A 15,039-nucleotide genomic window follows, 5' to 3' on the forward strand; every position below is an offset into this window, starting at 1 on the left:
GCACCTCTGGGTCAGTTCCAGTTCTGGACTTTTCTGAGCGATGTTGCTGCACTCGCTCTCTTGCCCGTTTTTTAGCTCACACGCAAGCATCTCTGCCAGGCAACCACCCGGGGTACAGCGGCCAGGTTGTAGGACACAGGTCTTTCCAAAGCCATCATACCCATTTACACTCCCCAACAGGAGTGAAACGCTCCCTCTGGCGCTTGGGTGTGCCCATTCCTTCCGTCTTAGCCCGTCCAGGGATGTGTTGCGGAATTCTGTCTGAGTTGGATTTGATGTTTCCTGAACTACTCTACACCATCTGGCCAGCGATGACCCCCTTTTCCTAAGTGTCTGTTCAAGTCTCTTCCCACCTCTGCCTTCTTCTTGCTGGTTTTTGTTCTTTACAGACACTGGATGTGATCCCCGGGTCAGTTTCTGTGTATCAATGTCCTCTCCAACGGACAGCCTGATATGTTACTCTCATACTGGTTCTTCTTTATTAAGGAGGTTTAAAACAGTCCAGTTTATCAGTTTATCAAAGTTGGATAGATACTGTCTCTATGTCTCGCGTTCTTTGCATTCTGCTTGAGAAATCTTTGCCTGTCCAGGTCCTTTAGGTCAAAGTCTACTTTGAGGTGCTTTGTTTTACTTATTTATTGCTTTTTGGTTATTCTGGGTCTTTGTTGCTTTGAGCAGGCTTTCTCCAGTTGCAGGGAGTGGGTGCTGCTCTTCACTGCTTCTCATTGCAGTGGCTTCTCCTGCTGCGAAGCACAGGCTCTAGGCTCACAGGCTTCAGTAGTTGCAGCACATGAGTTTAGTAGTTGCGGTGCATGGGCTTAGTTGCTCCACATTGTGTGAAATCTTAGACCAGGGATCGAACCCATGTCCCCTGCACTGGCAGGATTCTTATCCACCGCACCACCAAGGAAGTCCTGATTCTTTATATAGAGTGAGAAGGAATTGTTTCATTTCCTCCCTGTGGCCATCCAGACGATCTCGCATGGTTTACTGAAAAGACTCCACCATCAGCCACTGCGCTGTGTGCCACCTTTGTTAAAGACTGAGTGTCCTTGTGTGCCTCTGCGTGCATGTCTGTGTCTGTGTGTTTGTGCCTGCATGTGTTCTCTCTGAACTCCCTTCTGTTCCATTGGTCTATGTTTATTCACACACCAGCACCCATTGCCTTTGTTGCGACAGCCTTGTGATAAGTTCTGATGTCTACCAACTCTGTTCTTCAAGATCAAATTGATTATTCTTGAACTTTTACATTTCTTACAAGATTCAGAGTCAGCTAGCCAATTAGACACACACACACACACACACACACACACACACAAAGCTGTGGAGATTTTGATAGGGATTGCTTCCAATCTAAGTGTCAATTTGGGAGAAGATCAACATCTTTACAATCTTCTGATCCATGAACCTTCCATATATATTTATTTCTATATATTTATGTTTTCTCTTGTTTCCCTCAGTAAGTTTTACAGTTTTCTATGTCAAAGCCTTACATATCTTAAAATAGATTTATTCCTAGGTTTTTTAAATATCATTGCCAATGGTACCATTCTGTAATATATCTTGCTTGTTCCTGGTATATATTAATAAAAATACTTTGTATATAGCAAATTTTACTCAAAGCATGTAGTAGTTCCAATAGTTTATCCTTTCATATTTTATATACACAGAGTCATGTCCTTTATGAAAAATGTGTTTTTTCCTTTTCAAATCTTACTGATTTTATTTTTTTCTTATCTTATTGAACTGGCTAGGACTGCTAGCATAATGCTAAAATCATGACAGTAGATATCTTGTTTCCTTCCTGACCTCAGAAGAAAAGCTTGCAACATTTTGCAAGCTTTCACTTAATTTTGTTTGCTGTAGAGTGGGGTTTTATTTGTTGTCACTGTTCCTGATGTATTCGTTGTTCAGTCCAACTCTTTGCAACACCATTGACTGTAGCACGCCAGACTTCCTGTCCTTCACCGTCTTCCAGAGCTTGCTCAAACTCATGTCCATTGAGTCAGTGATGCCATTCAACCATCTCATCCTCTGTCATCCCCTTCTCCTCCTGCCTTTAACCTTTCCCAGGATCAGGCTCTTTTCTAATGAGTTAGTTCTTCGAATTAGATGGCCAAAGTGTTGGAGCTTCAGCTTCAGCATCAGTCCTTCCAATGAATACTCAGAATTGATTTCCTTTAGGATTGACTGCTTTGAGCTCCTTGCACTCCAAGGGACTCTCAAGAGTCTTCTCCAACACCACGGTTCAAAAGCATTAATTCTTTGGCACTCAGCATTCTTTAGTGTGTTGTATAGATCATTTCATTAGATTATGGAACTTATCTCCTATTCCTAATTTTCTCAGAGTGTTTATCATGAATAGATAGTCCATTTTTAAACAACTTTTCTGCCTCTACTGAAATTACCATGTGATCTTTCTTCTGTATTCAGTTATCATAGAGATTAACATTGATTTGATTTTTAAATGTTACACCACACTTGTATTCCTTGAGTAAATCTAATTTGGCTGTGTTGCATTATAATTTTATACTGGTATGGATGAATTCTAATTGCATTTTTACGATTTTTTTTGATGTTTTGATGTGAACCATTTTTTAAAGTCTTTATTGAACACGCTACAATATTGCTTCTGTTATATGCTTTGATTCCTTGGCCAGGAAGCATGTGGGATCTTCGCTCCCCAACCAGGGTTTGAATCCACATCCCCTGCTTCCGAAGGCAAAGTCTCAACCACTGGACTGCCTGGCAGGTCCCTGGCCTATTGTTTTCTTTTCTTGTAATATCCTTATTTGATATTAAGATTATTCTTCATCTCATAAATCAAGTTGAAACAATTTTTTCTTTTTCCCTTCTCTGAAAAGTTTGTGTAAAATTGACAGTATGTCTTCCTTAAATGTCAGTATCCACCGGAAAAGCCAGATAGGTCTGGAAAATTCTATGTGAAAATATTTTAATTAAATATCCAGTTTACTACCTTTGTATGTCTTTGGGCTTCCCAGGTGGCTCAACGGTAAAGAATCCGTCTGCCAGTGTAGGAGACACCAGAGACATGGGTTCAATCCCTGGTTTGGGACTATCCCCTGGGATAGGAAATGGCAACCCACTCCAGTATTCTTGTCTGGAAAATTTCATCGACAGAGGAGCCTGGCAGACTATAGTCCATGGGCTACAAATAGTCAGGCGCAACTGAGCACACACACATCCAGATTATTACACATAAAACTTTTTCTATTTCTCCTTTTGTCTTTGCTAAGTGCGTTTTTCCAGGAATTCTTCCATTGTACTTGAGTTTTCGAATACACGGCATAATCTCTTCTCACCACGTTTAGGCTTGCAATAATGTCATCCACCTTTTTCCTGATTCTGATTACCTGCACCTTCTCCCTGAAAACATGAACATGTTAGTCACTTGTGTCCGACTCTTTGCAACCCCAAGGACTGTAGCTCTTCTGTCCATGGAATTCTCCAGGCAAGAATACTGGAGTGGGTTGCCATTCCCTTCTTCAGGGAATCTTCCTGACCCAGGGATCAAACCCAGGTCTCCCTCATTGCAGGCAGATTCTTTACCATCTGAGCCACCAGGAAACCCACCTTCTCCACCAGAATATGCTCTGGTAGGGGTGGGTTTCTTGGATGCCTGAGAAATGTGTCTACCTTTCCACCTCCCCTTCTTTCTCCCCATCCCTCTGTCCCCAGGGATTTAACTGGACTCTCTTCATACAATCCGTGCTATCCTCTGTCAAAATCGATCTGCTGCCTAACGAAGAAGTGGTGGTCTATGGCATCCCCTACCTCCAGAATCTTGAAGGCATCATCGATGTCTACTCACCCAGGTAGGGCCAAGGAAGGCCCCAAGAGGCCTCAGCGTCTTCCCCCCTCCCCACTCTCTCCTCCTCCCTAACAGCTCCTCCTCTCAGGAAAGGACCCAATAAAGCATCACTCTGAGGCATGAGCGACATGATGGGGGTAAATGCTCGTGGCCAATGGAACTTTACCTTAGAGATGCAAACCCCTCCTTGAGGCATCCAGGGGCAGACAGGATGTATGTGGGGGGGGGTCTTGGATGTTTCCTCAGCCACCCTGAACTCTCTGCTTGGTGTGGAGCCTGCTGTCTAAGGGCCGGAAACCTCATCCTCTTCCTGGGCAAGCACCACCCACCTGTTCTATCCGCTTCCCTGTGCCTCCTACCCTAGGACCATGCAGAACTACCTGATTTGGCGCCTGGTGCTGGACCGCATCAGCAGCCTGAGCCAGCGGTTTAAGGAAGCGCGTGCAAGCTACCGCAAGGTGAGTGACACCCCACCCCCATGGCTCTCCCCGTATGCCAAACCTGGCCTGCCACTTGTCCCTTTATGACACTGACCACCTGCCATGGGCCAAGCACCAAGGTCCATCCTGGGGTCAGAGCCACGATTGAGGCTGACGAGGCACTGGTCCTTTTGGGCCAGCTGAACAAACCTTGATCTGCTCTTTAAAACCAGCAAGTAAGATGCAAAGGGAGGGGATAAGGGCAGGGAGGTCCTCTCCATTAGACAGAGACCTTCAGGCAAGATGACCCAGGCATGAAAAGACCGCGGCCAGATTCCCCTGGAGCAGAAACAGCCAGGGCAGAGGTCTTGGGGCAGCAACCCCAGGCTCACATGGGGGAAGGAGGGAGATGAGGTGGGGGACTGGCAATTGTGGGCCAGAGCAGCTCTCAGGTTCCACAGGCACTGAGAGCCAGCCCCGGGAGAGTTAAGAGTGGTAGCCAGGTTGGGGCAGCCAAGCTGGAGACACTAGCAGCCAAGCTGGGGAAGAGAGTGGAGCCTGAAGCTCAGTGGAGAGAGGCTGAGTCAGAGTGCTTTTGGGTCAGGAGACCCCACAGCCCTGAAGTGTGGGGCCAGATGCGGGGCCAGAGCTCCAGGCTGGCTGGGACTCGGGTTCGGAAATCTGACGGGGGAAACATTTCCATCTTGTGCTCTGCGTCCCCAAGGACAGCAAACATTCTCACCGCCACTTTGGAGATTGGAAAAGTATAGTCAGGCAGTGCCCTGGTGGCTTAGATGGTAAAGAATTTGCCCGCAATGCGGGATACCCAGGTTCAGGAAGATTCCCCTGGAGAATGGCAACCCACTCCAGTATTCTTGCCAGGAGAATCTCATGGACAGAGGAGCCTGGTGGGCTATGCCGTGTGTCCCCAAGGACCACAAGCATTCTCATCACTTTGGAGATGGGAAAACAGAGCCCCAGGCAGCTGGCGGCTCACGGTTGAGCTAGACAAGGCCCCCAAGGTCAACGCCACCCTTGCTCCTGGAGAGCAAATAGTCAGGCCAGGGACAGGGGACAAGGAGGGGCCCCGGCCTCCACGGGCAGACCTGTGCCGGGAGCCCCACCCTCCAAGCCACACACCCTGTCTTCCCACCCCTGGGGGTCAGGATTCAAAGGGAGTCTGAGTTTCCCCATGTACCCCATTGGTCCCTGGGCACCCTGGGGCCGAGGCCAGGGGAGTAGGTGTTGGTAAAGATGATGATGACGTGAACCATGCCAGGCACTCTATGGCACGACGGTGGAGGAGGTTCGCTGGCGGGAGTGCGTCAGCTATGTCAACAGCAACATGGAGAGCGCCGTGGGCTCACTCTATGTCAAGGAGGCCTTCCCCGGTGACAGCAAGCATGTGGTGGGTGCTCCACGACCCGCCCTGGGCCCGGTGCAGCCTCCCTGCAGGGACCTCCTGGCCCCTGGTCAGGGGGTCCTGCTTGTCCAGCAGCACCTATGCATACTGGGGAGCACATGTTTGCCCCAGTGCCCTGTCACACATAGGGATTAGGGGAAGTTATGCCCCCCATAGGACCATCAGCCCCACCCCCAGCCCTGCTGGCCTGCCTGGGAGTGGGGACAAGCTGTACGAGGCATGAGTCCAGGGCCCGGCAAGCCATAGGCCCACCCCAGACAAAGTGCAGTCATGGAGACCCTGCCCAGGAGGTCGGAAGGTCCACCCTGGACAGAGTACCCAGGGGGTTGGATCCCACCCCAAATCCCCTCCACATTTGGAGTTACCAGCCCCCTGCAGAGACCCAGTGCTGGCCCCCCCAGGCACCAGGGCCATGCACTCCTGCAGGTCAAAGAGCTCATTGACAAGGTGCGGGCAGTGTTCGTGGACACTCTGGATGAGCTGAGCTGGATGGATGAGTCATCCAAGAAGAAGGCCCAGGAGAAGGTGGGAAGGAGGCCAGGGAAGGGCGGCCCCAGTGTGAGGGCCATGGGGTGACCATCACCACACCCACTTCACAGAGAGGGCAATGAGTGGGGGGGCGGGGCTCGCTCAGGAAGGGGCTTTGGACAGAGATGAGGAACCCCCAGCAAGGGGTGGGGGGGCGGCCACAGCTGCAAGGAGCAGGGGTCCCTCTGGGCCTGTGTGACAGAAGGCAGTGTGGCAGCTCAGCCCTACCCCCACCCCAGACCCCGGCTGGCAGCTGGATGAAGGTCAGTGGTGAAGGTTGGTCTCCAGTCAAGCCCTTCCATGTTCTGTCCCCATTAGCCTCCCCCAAGCCTGCAAGGAAAGCCAAGTCCCTTAGCCCCTGACCCAAATGGTGGGGACAGAACCAGGATGCCCACGGCAGGGTGGGCATGGATTGGCCCCCTCTCCTCCCCAGGCCATGAACATCCGGGAGCAGATCGGTTACCCTGACTACATCCTGGAGGAGGGGAACAAACATCTGGATGAGGAGTATTCCAACGTGCGTATTCCAGTGGGGCCCCCCAGTCCACCCCCAGGCCAGGGGCCCTCGAGAGCCCCACCTGTCCCCTCACCCAGCCCAACCTGCCCCTGAACCAGCCCAGGGGACCTTCGGCCCTCAACTCCCAGGGGTGGACCCCTCATCTGGCCATGTGCCAGGACTTCCGTTACCAGTGGGGAAACTGAGGCCAGGAGAGTCTCGGATCTTGCCCAGTAAACACAGAGCCAAGGTTGGCCCTTAGTCCACCTGCACCCAGAGCCTGTGAGCCACATGCAGGACTGCCTGGCGAGTCCTGAGGCCAGTCTGCAGCCGTCCTTGACCTCCCTTCCCCGCCAGCCTCTCGAGGACCCCACACACGTCCAGAAATGACCACCTCTCTCCTATAGCTGAACTTCTCAGAGCACCTGTACTTTGAGAATGGACTGCAGAATTTGAAGGCTGGCGCCCAGCGGAGCCTCAAGAAGCTTAGGGAGAAGGTGGACCAGAACCTGTGAGTAGGGATGGTGTGGGGTGGGGGATGGGCCAGGCACCAGGCCAGCTAGGGAGGGCAGTGGTCTGACTCCGAGCCCCTTGTGCCTGCCCTCTGTTTGTGGGGCTCCAGGAAGAAACCAGGTGTTCAGACTGGCCCAGACCCAGCTCTGGCCGTTGGCAGTGCTGGACCCCTGACGTGACCACTGTGCACGCGTCAGAGTGGGCTTTGGTCAGCCAAGCAGAGGGGCCTGGAGTTAAGGCCCAGGAGAACTGGGCTCTGAACGATGCACCTGTCTTCCACAGCTGGATCATCGGGGCTGCCGTGGTGAACGCCTTCTACTCTCCAAACCGAAACCAGATTGGTACATTCCCTCTCCACCTTGCTTCTCTAGTCCTGCCCTCCCACCTTCTAAGCCTTGGTTTTTCGCCTCTGTAAAATGGCAGGGAGGGGGGTCATAACCTCTACCTCCCTGGCTGTGGGGTTTAATGGCAAGACCCCTCAATGTGCCTGCCCAGAGCCTGGCACACAGGTGTGCTCACCTAAAGCTTACTCTATCTCCCCCCACCCCCTACCCCCCACAGTGTTCCCCGCCGGGATCCTCCAGCCCCCTTTTTTCAGCAAGGAGCAGCCTCAAGCCTTGAACTTCGGGGGCATCGGGATGGTGATCGGGCACGAAATCACCCACGGCTTTGACGACAATGGTGGGGGGCTGCCCAGGGTGCCGAGCCGCACCTCCAGTCACACACACACTCCTCCCACCACTGCCTGGGGGACCCCCCCCCACTTGCTTCCAGGGGCCTCAAGCTGCTACCCAGGGAGGCTGGCCTTCCCCTAGGGCTAGCCCACCCAGATCTTCTGAGGGCAGCCCCGGGCCCCCAGGATCCATGCGCTCCCTCCCCTGGGGTTTGGAAAGTTTGGACATCACAGCAAGAGTCACTAGTCCCAGGGTCACTAATCACTAGTCTCCTGAGAGAGACCCCAGGCCCTGACCTTGGGGGTGGCATGGACGCCACTGAACCCTTCTGTCCCCCAGGGCCTGAGCAGCCCCGACCCGGGGCCCATTCTCTGCTCACGTGAACTCCAGACACGGGGATTCCAGGAGGGCGCGGGGGCGAGGCTGGTGCTGGGCAGGCTAGGGATCACGGGTAGCCTACCCCTCCCCTAACCTCCCTGTCAGGCCGGAACTTTGACAAGAACGGGAACATGCTGGACTGGTGGAGCAACTTCTCCGCCCAGCACTTCAGGGAGCAGTCAGAGTGCATGGTCTACCAGTATGGCAACTACTCCTGGGACCTGGCTGATGACCAGAACGTGAGCGGCCACCCCTGGACCGTGCCGCAGCCCTGGCCTGGGGGAGGGCAGAGGTGGACAGCCCAGGTGCTCCCCCCCGATCCTGTCTCCCGCCTGTAGGTGAATGGCTTCAGCACACTCGGGGAAAACATCGCCGACAATGGAGGGGTGCGGCAGGCATACAAGGTGGGTCCAAGTAGGGCCCCCCGGAGGAAGTGGGAGAAGGCAGTGGTCAGGCCCAGGCAGGTACAGGCCTCTCAGTGTAGCAGGGACTGTCCCCTGTCCAAGCCCAAGTGTATCCTGGGACCCTTCTTCATCTGACGGGGAGGCAGCAGAGCCCTGGGGGAGCCTGCTGGCCACAGGTGGGCAAGTACCAAAGCCACTTGGCCCTCACTTCACTCCACTCTTAGCTAAGGCCTCTGCACTCTGGGGAGACCACTGTCCATTGCCAAATCAGTGACAGTCCCTGCACACCTTCCAGCCTCAGCGACACCCCTGCACTGACAGCGTTGGGCACTGGGTGTCAGGAGCTCGTTTGTGGGGCAGGCTGCCTGGGCAGTGAGCCCCCACAGAACCCAGCCAGGCTCTGTGCTCAGAAGCTCCACGCTGCAGAGGCAGGACCCCCACAAGGGGAGGCCTGGGAGCCAGACCTCCATCCTGCCCCAAGCCAAGGAGCAGGAGTCCTGAGCAGGCTGGTGCTGCCCCCGGGAGGGCAGGCCCTGGCCCAGCACTCGTTTGGTGCCTGCAGGCTTACCTGAAGTGGGTGGCAGAAGGCGGCAAGGACCAGCAGCTGCCAGGCCTGGAACTGACCTACCAGCAACTATTCTTCATCAACTATGCACAGGTGGGAGTCAGTTCCCCACTCCCACCCTCCCCACTTGCCCCCACACCCACTGCTGGGAACTGGCTCCCACCTCCTACCCTTGGTGAGCCCTCACTACAGGGTGCCTCCAGGGACACTGTGGGCTGGCAAGCTGGGCAGAACCGGAACTAATGGGCCAAGAGGGCTTCCTGGAGGGAAAGGATGTCAGGGGAGGTGGGTCTGGGGAAGATTCAGATGTAGCTGTGGAGGGAAGGGGCAACCAGCTGCCTTCCCTCTCCCTACCCAAGGAGCAGGGGTCCTGGCAGAAGGAGACCACACTCCCTCACTGCCACAGCCCTAAGGGAGCCCCGCCTCCCCGGGCCATTGTTGGGACGTGGCAGGGGCGACCCCTGCATCCCACCCCCGCCCCTTCCCCAGTTCTGCAGCCACACCCCTCATGCGCCCACAGGTGTGGTGCGGATCCTACCGGCCAGAGTTCGCCATCCAGTCCATCAAGACTGACGTCCACAGTCCCCTGAAGTACAGGCAAGTGGCCCTGGCGTCCCCGCGCCCCGCGCCCGGGCCGGCGCTGTCTCAGGCCCCTCCGTCCACCCGCAGGGTGCTGGGCTCGCTGCAGAACCTGGGCGCCTTCGCAGACGCGTTCCACTGCGCGAATGGCTCCCCCATGCACCCAAAGGTGCGATGCCGCGTCTGGTAGCCAAGGCCGAGCCGCGCTGCGCGGCCCACGCCCACCCGCCGCCCCGAGGCGTCCCATCCGCGCGGAGACAGTGCCGCCGGCGGGGACCCCGCAGCCAGCAGCCGACCCACCCGCGCCGAGCCCAGCCTCCGCACCGGGCCTGGACAGCAGCTGGCGCCTCAGATAACCGGAGGTGAGCGCCTCCCTGCCCAGAGCCGCCTCTGCGCCCGCCCGCGAGGGTCTACGCCGCCCACCGCAGCCCTGTAGACGCGGTTATCCGTCTTCCGCCCGCTCTCCAAAGCGCGTCCTCCTCAGATGTCCACGAGCTTGGACTTCAGCTAAGTAAACGCTTTAAAGAAGCGGCTGCCTTGTCTGTGTAGCAGGGCCCAGGGCGAGCCGTCAGGGTGATAGTACCCCAGAAAGTGCCCCCTCTCCCACGGCACCTGCCACTGACTGCTGGAGCCGAATGGGAACATGGCAGGGCACTCCTGACAGACCCCCAGGGTCCTTGTGCAGGACGCACAGCAGTGACCACGATGCCCCCAAATGCCCACCCATGCTGACGGTTCAGACAAGGCGAGGGGCTCCTGACTCAGGAAGGAACTGAGGTGGGGGATGGGCAGAGGGGATGCAAGCTGCACCCCACTATCTGGATGTGGGGTTTTGTGTAACTGGAAGCTGGTGAGGGGTTAAAGCTTGTCATGTGCCCTGAGTTTTAAATGACTACAGAGAGGCTGGGTGAGGGGGTTGGGTGGACAGGGAGAACAGCTAGAAGGCCCCTGTGGTTGTCCAGGCCCAGACCAGGGGACATGGGGGAGGGGGGGGTGCTGCTGAGAAACTCATCTGGACTCAGATGAGAGCCCCTGAAGGTGGGCAGGACAGGAGTTCTGCTCTGTACCTGTCAACTTTGAGGTGCTGGTCACCCTCATGTGACAGCACCTCAGGGAGCTAGACCTTCTCTAGGCAAGCCTCTTCCCCAGGAGGGCTTCCCTACAAGTCCCCGCTGCCCAGCAGTGCTCCCTAGAACCCAACTAGCTCCCACCAGATGTGAACTCTGACCCTGAGCCTTCCAGGCTGGGCTCCCACCTGGGGTGTTTCCTATCAGATGGAGCCCACCCCACCCTCGTCTCCCACACCCTGGGCCTATCTGCAGACCCCTGACATGCAGGCACCAAAGGCCCAGGGTCTCCAGAGAAACTGCCAGGGGCATGTCCACCACCACCAACCCACCAGGGAAAGTGACTCCCCTAGTGGGGAAAGTGAAGCTTCAGGACGCACGACCACCCGCTGGCCTGGATGAAACCATCAGTGATCAAGCCCCCAGCTGCTGAGCACATGATTCGGAGGCAATGAAGAAACGCTGCCCAGAAACCGCAGTTTAATGCTCATCGCTGCTCACAGACCAGGGCGCCCAGAGATTCTGGAGTCTGCTCACATCCAGCTCCCAATGTGCCCTGGGCAGGCGACACCTCCTGGGACCTTCACCTAGAGCATGCCTCTTCATCGCACTGTGAAGGCAGCAGGGGCCCCATCAGGCCAGCCATGCCCCTGGGGCCAAGAGCCACTCATCCCACCCTCCAGGGCCATAGACCCTCCAGGGGGGTCTAAGGCCCAAGGAGGAGGAAAAGCATGCTGGACAGTCCCCTCCATGTGGGGCACAGAAGGTCGGCCATCAGAACCATGCTAATATGGGCTACAGTCACCTGGGACAACCTCAGCCCTCCTAGGCTGAGAGGACAGGCCACTCCTCTTCTCTGCAGCCCGAGTGACCCTCTGTCCTCCAGAGAGGCCCTGCTATGCCTGCCCATACAGCCACCCTGCCCTTGGCCTGTCACCACAAAGTGGGGCAGGCGACAGTGACATGCTGGGGCTGCCATGGGCACTGAATCACCTAAAGCCATCCAGGTCCAGCTCAAAGTCTGGCCACATTAAACGTGCAACCCTGGGGAGTTTGAGGGGGAGGCATTTAGTGAAGTGCCCACCCCAGGCCTGGGCTCACCTGGGGTGGCTCACTGGGGCCGACCTCTGCAGAGATGCCCAAGGCCTGCAGGATGCTCTCGGGCGGGGCGTAGTCACCCGGAGACTTCTGGACAAAGTGCAGCAGCACTTTATCACCACCTGCAGCAGGTGGAGGTGGGGGTGGAGTGGTCAGGGTGCCCCTGTGCAGCCACCACCCCACCTGGTTACGGAGATGCGTGAGCTGCTCTGGCCACACCCTGCCCAGCTAAGAGGACACTGAGAGCTGGGCCACACTGCAAAGAGGGAAACTGTGATTAACAAGCCAGAAGGAAGGAGAGAGGAAGGGTCAGGGCAGAGTCAAGTTCAGCAAGACATTCCCACCTAAGCATGTGGCCGCGATCCCCACCCCGTGACCACACATTAACTCCTGACGCCCATGCCCTAGCCCACCTTTGGCAACCACCAGCAGCCCTCCGCTCTGCAGCAGATCCCCAGACAAATTCCCCTGGATGCCGACAGCCTTGGCCTGGAGGAAGGGAGCAGCCCAGGTAAGTCCTAGACAGAAGCCCTGCACCCCAGCCCCATACAACCCTGGCCCTCACAAACCTTGGCGGCCACATCACGAACAGGCTTTCCCAGGGCAGCCGGCAGGATGCTCAAGCTGTTGTACCTGCCAAGACACAACTGGCTCATGCAGGCTCCGACTCTGCACCAAAGACTGGGCCCCAGAGCCTGCCCCCTACCCTGACTCCACAAGATGCACCCACCAGTTCCCACAAGCAAGCCCCACCCCAACTCGCCAGGGGCTCAGGGGACATGGGACAGCTAGGCCAGCAGCTGGCCCAGCCCCAGAAGGAGCAGCTGCCAGATCCACGGGGCCCCACAGAGGGTGTGGGGAGTGTGGACAGGGTGAGTCCGGGGATCTGGCTCAGCTGGCACCGCCAATCAGACAAGGCAGCCAGCCTGTAGCAAGGCACCCAAGGTGGTTGAGGGGCCCCTGACTGGTGCCCTAGGCCCAGGCCTCCGCTACAGCCAGCTAGGGAGAAGTCCTGGGTGAGAAGCCTAACCTATAGCCCATAACAGACACAGGCACCCAAGAGAGAGGCTGGTAGGGCTAACTGGAGCAGTGGATGCCCCCAGAGTCCGCTTGGCCAAGGAGAGGGTGGCAGGCAGAAGAAGAGGGGAGCAGTGAAGCCCAGAGCTCTCAGCTCACCGCTTGAAGCCCAGCTCCTTGTAAAACTGCTTGCTCTCGTCCAGGTAGAGCTCTGGAAAGCAGAGACCACAGCTGTGTGCCCCTGGATTGTCTTCCCTCCCCCACAACCCCCCACCCCGGGGGGCTCACTCTCCTTCATCTGGCCCTCTGTCCACCCTTGGTGCCCAGCTCAGCCACCCATGACCAGGAGAGGCAGAACAGGGCTGAGTGTCCCCACTGTTAAGAGGAAGGGCAGAGGCCCAGAGGGGACGGGGGAAAAGGGAGGAGCAGTATGCTGTGAGGGCACATCACAGGTTGGAGAGAGAGGGGGGCCAGAGACGGGGGTGGGAGCCGGTGCAGTCTGGGCTCTAGGCCCAGCCACTCCTATTGGGCTTGTGGGGAAACATCTGAGGAAGTTCAGGATCAGGCTCCTGGGGAGGTGGGAGGCTGGCAGAGGACACAGTAAAGACTTTTGGTCTTGATTCCAGGCTAGAGTCACCACTGAGCCCTCCACAGTGGGAGGAACATCATGGCTGGGCAGGCAGGTAGGGGCCACAGCTGGAGGAGGCAGGGGAAGGGAAAGGGAGGAAGTAGGAGCGGAGGGCAGGGGAGAGGATACAGGAGCATGTCAAAGCCGCTCCTGCAGAGAGAAGGGTCAGGGCTGGACGAGGAGGAGGCAGGCGAATGCCCTGAGTCTGAGGAGAGGGGTCTCAGGGCGGTTGGGCAGTTGAGGGGCCGGTGCTGGGGGAGGAGGGTGGGGAGCACAGGCACCTCCTGCAAAGTAGCCACCATCCAGGAACTCCTGCAGGCCCAGGGCCTCTGGCCCCACGCCCACCAGGCGCACGCCGTGCTGGTCCAGGAGCCCCTTGAGGTTGCTGAGGTCCCGGGCGATCCAGCGACACACCATGCAGCCGAAGCGCCGCAAGCCGGCCACCACGCACGCCTGCTCCTGCCACAGGCTCCGCAGCTCTACGGCCTGCGTGTGGGCGGGTAAGGAGCGCCGCCAGACCACAGCCTGCAAGCACGTCCACACCCCAAGCCCCGCGCCAGGGCCGCTCACGTCCAGCCAGAGCGCCTAGCTCCCCACCCCCACCGCCCCCCGCCCAGACTCGGGACTCGGATGCTGCTGCTAGGTGCCAGGGCGCACCCACCTCCCTGAGCCCGCCCGGCCTCACCTCCCCGGTGACCGCGTGCTTCAGGACACACGCGCCAACGCGGGCAAGGTCCACCATACTCATGGCGCCGGCCGCCCCAGATCTCAGCCGCGAGCCCGGGCCCCCACCAGCCGTCTCCGCCTGCGGTCCAGCGTACAAATCGCCTCCGCCGCGGGCACGCCCCAGACGTCGCCCCGCCCCACTTTGCGCGTGCACTGGCCCCGCTCTGCCCTGGGCTCGCCCCCTGGCGTCGCCCCGCCCCACTTTAGGAGAGCACAGGCCCGGCTCCGCCCTGCCCACCCCCTACCCCCACACCCCTCCGCCCTGGCCCCGCCTACTGCAGCGGCTCGGATGCAAAATAGCCTCTGTATTTTGTGTCTACCGCCATACCACCCTGAACGCGCCCGATCTCTTCTGATCTCGGATGCTAAGCAGGGTCGGGCCTGCTTAGTACTTGTTGGTGCTTAGATTTTGTATATGCGTGAGCCCGCCAGCCAAAGGTGCTGCTGGTAGCGCGGGAGGAGCTTGGCAACCGGGCCGCAGGCACGCGGCGCGCGGGGATAGAGTGCAGCGCCCTGCCCCGAGCAGCGGGCTCGATCCTGGTGTGCGGGAAGATAAGGGGAGGAGCGGCCAGGGTCCTGGGATCCCCGTGGGGTCCCATCTGGTGGAGGACCCCGAGGGTAGCCCGAAGGCCTAGCTTTTCCGTGGTCTAACAAGACCAAGATAAAACGTATCTTGAAAGTCCATGACAGTG

The 15,039-nt window shown here is 57.4% G+C and overlaps 2 protein-coding genes across 2 annotated transcripts in view; one reads left to right on the forward strand and one right to left on the reverse strand.

The window, feature by feature from the left end:
• Nucleotides 1-10,317, forward strand: part of MMEL1 (membrane metalloendopeptidase like 1) — a 35,576-nt gene extending 25,259 nt beyond the window's left edge. Inside the window, exons 11-23 of the mRNA XM_018060472.1 lie at nt 3,700-3,836; nt 4,197-4,290; nt 5,531-5,659; nt 6,101-6,199; nt 6,636-6,719; nt 7,106-7,209; nt 7,494-7,552; nt 7,773-7,892; nt 8,369-8,502; nt 8,602-8,667; nt 9,230-9,325; nt 9,753-9,829; nt 9,902-10,317. Coding sequence (XP_017915961.1) covers nt 3,700-3,836; nt 4,197-4,290; nt 5,531-5,659; nt 6,101-6,199; nt 6,636-6,719; nt 7,106-7,209; nt 7,494-7,552; nt 7,773-7,892; nt 8,369-8,502; nt 8,602-8,667; nt 9,230-9,325; nt 9,753-9,829; nt 9,902-10,001 — 1,299 coding nt within the window. The 3' untranslated portion in view covers nt 10,002-10,317. The remainder of the gene's footprint in view (nt 1-3,699; nt 3,837-4,196; nt 4,291-5,530; nt 5,660-6,100; nt 6,200-6,635; nt 6,720-7,105; nt 7,210-7,493; nt 7,553-7,772; nt 7,893-8,368; nt 8,503-8,601; nt 8,668-9,229; nt 9,326-9,752; nt 9,830-9,901) is intronic.
• Nucleotides 11,337-14,475, reverse strand: FAM213B (family with sequence similarity 213 member B). The gene is made up of 7 exons (XM_018060473.1): nt 14,307-14,475; nt 13,903-14,107; nt 13,153-13,204; nt 12,546-12,609; nt 12,390-12,465; nt 11,980-12,098; nt 11,337-11,488 (listed from the first exon to the last, which is right to left on the reverse strand). The coding sequence occupies exons 1-7, from the start codon at nt 14,367-14,369 to the stop codon at nt 11,462-11,464; spliced, it is 606 nt and encodes a 201-aa protein (XP_017915962.1). The 5' UTR covers nt 14,370-14,475; the 3' UTR covers nt 11,337-11,461.

Source organism: Capra hircus, chromosome 16 (assembly GCF_001704415.2).
Source record: "Capra hircus breed San Clemente chromosome 16, ASM170441v1, whole genome shotgun sequence".
In the NCBI taxonomy this organism is placed as follows: Eukaryota; Metazoa; Chordata; class Mammalia; order Artiodactyla; family Bovidae; genus Capra; species Capra hircus.

What these genes read in the sequence shown, in the direction of transcription:
- FAM213B (XM_018060473.1), bottom strand. Translation starts at nt 14,369, where the DNA reads ATGAGTATGGTGGACCTTGCCCGCGTTGGCGCGTGTGTCCTGAAGCAC. An exon ending in TGGTGGCTACTTTGCAGGAG is followed by an intron (nt 13,205 to 13,902) that starts GTGCCTGTGCTC and finishes TCTGCTTTCCAG; the next exon opens with AGCTCTACCTGGACGAGAGC. An exon ending in AAGGAGCTGGGCTTCAAGCG is followed by an intron (nt 12,610 to 13,152) that starts GTGAGCTGAGAG and finishes GTGTCTTGGCAG; the next exon opens with GTACAACAGCTTGAGCATCC.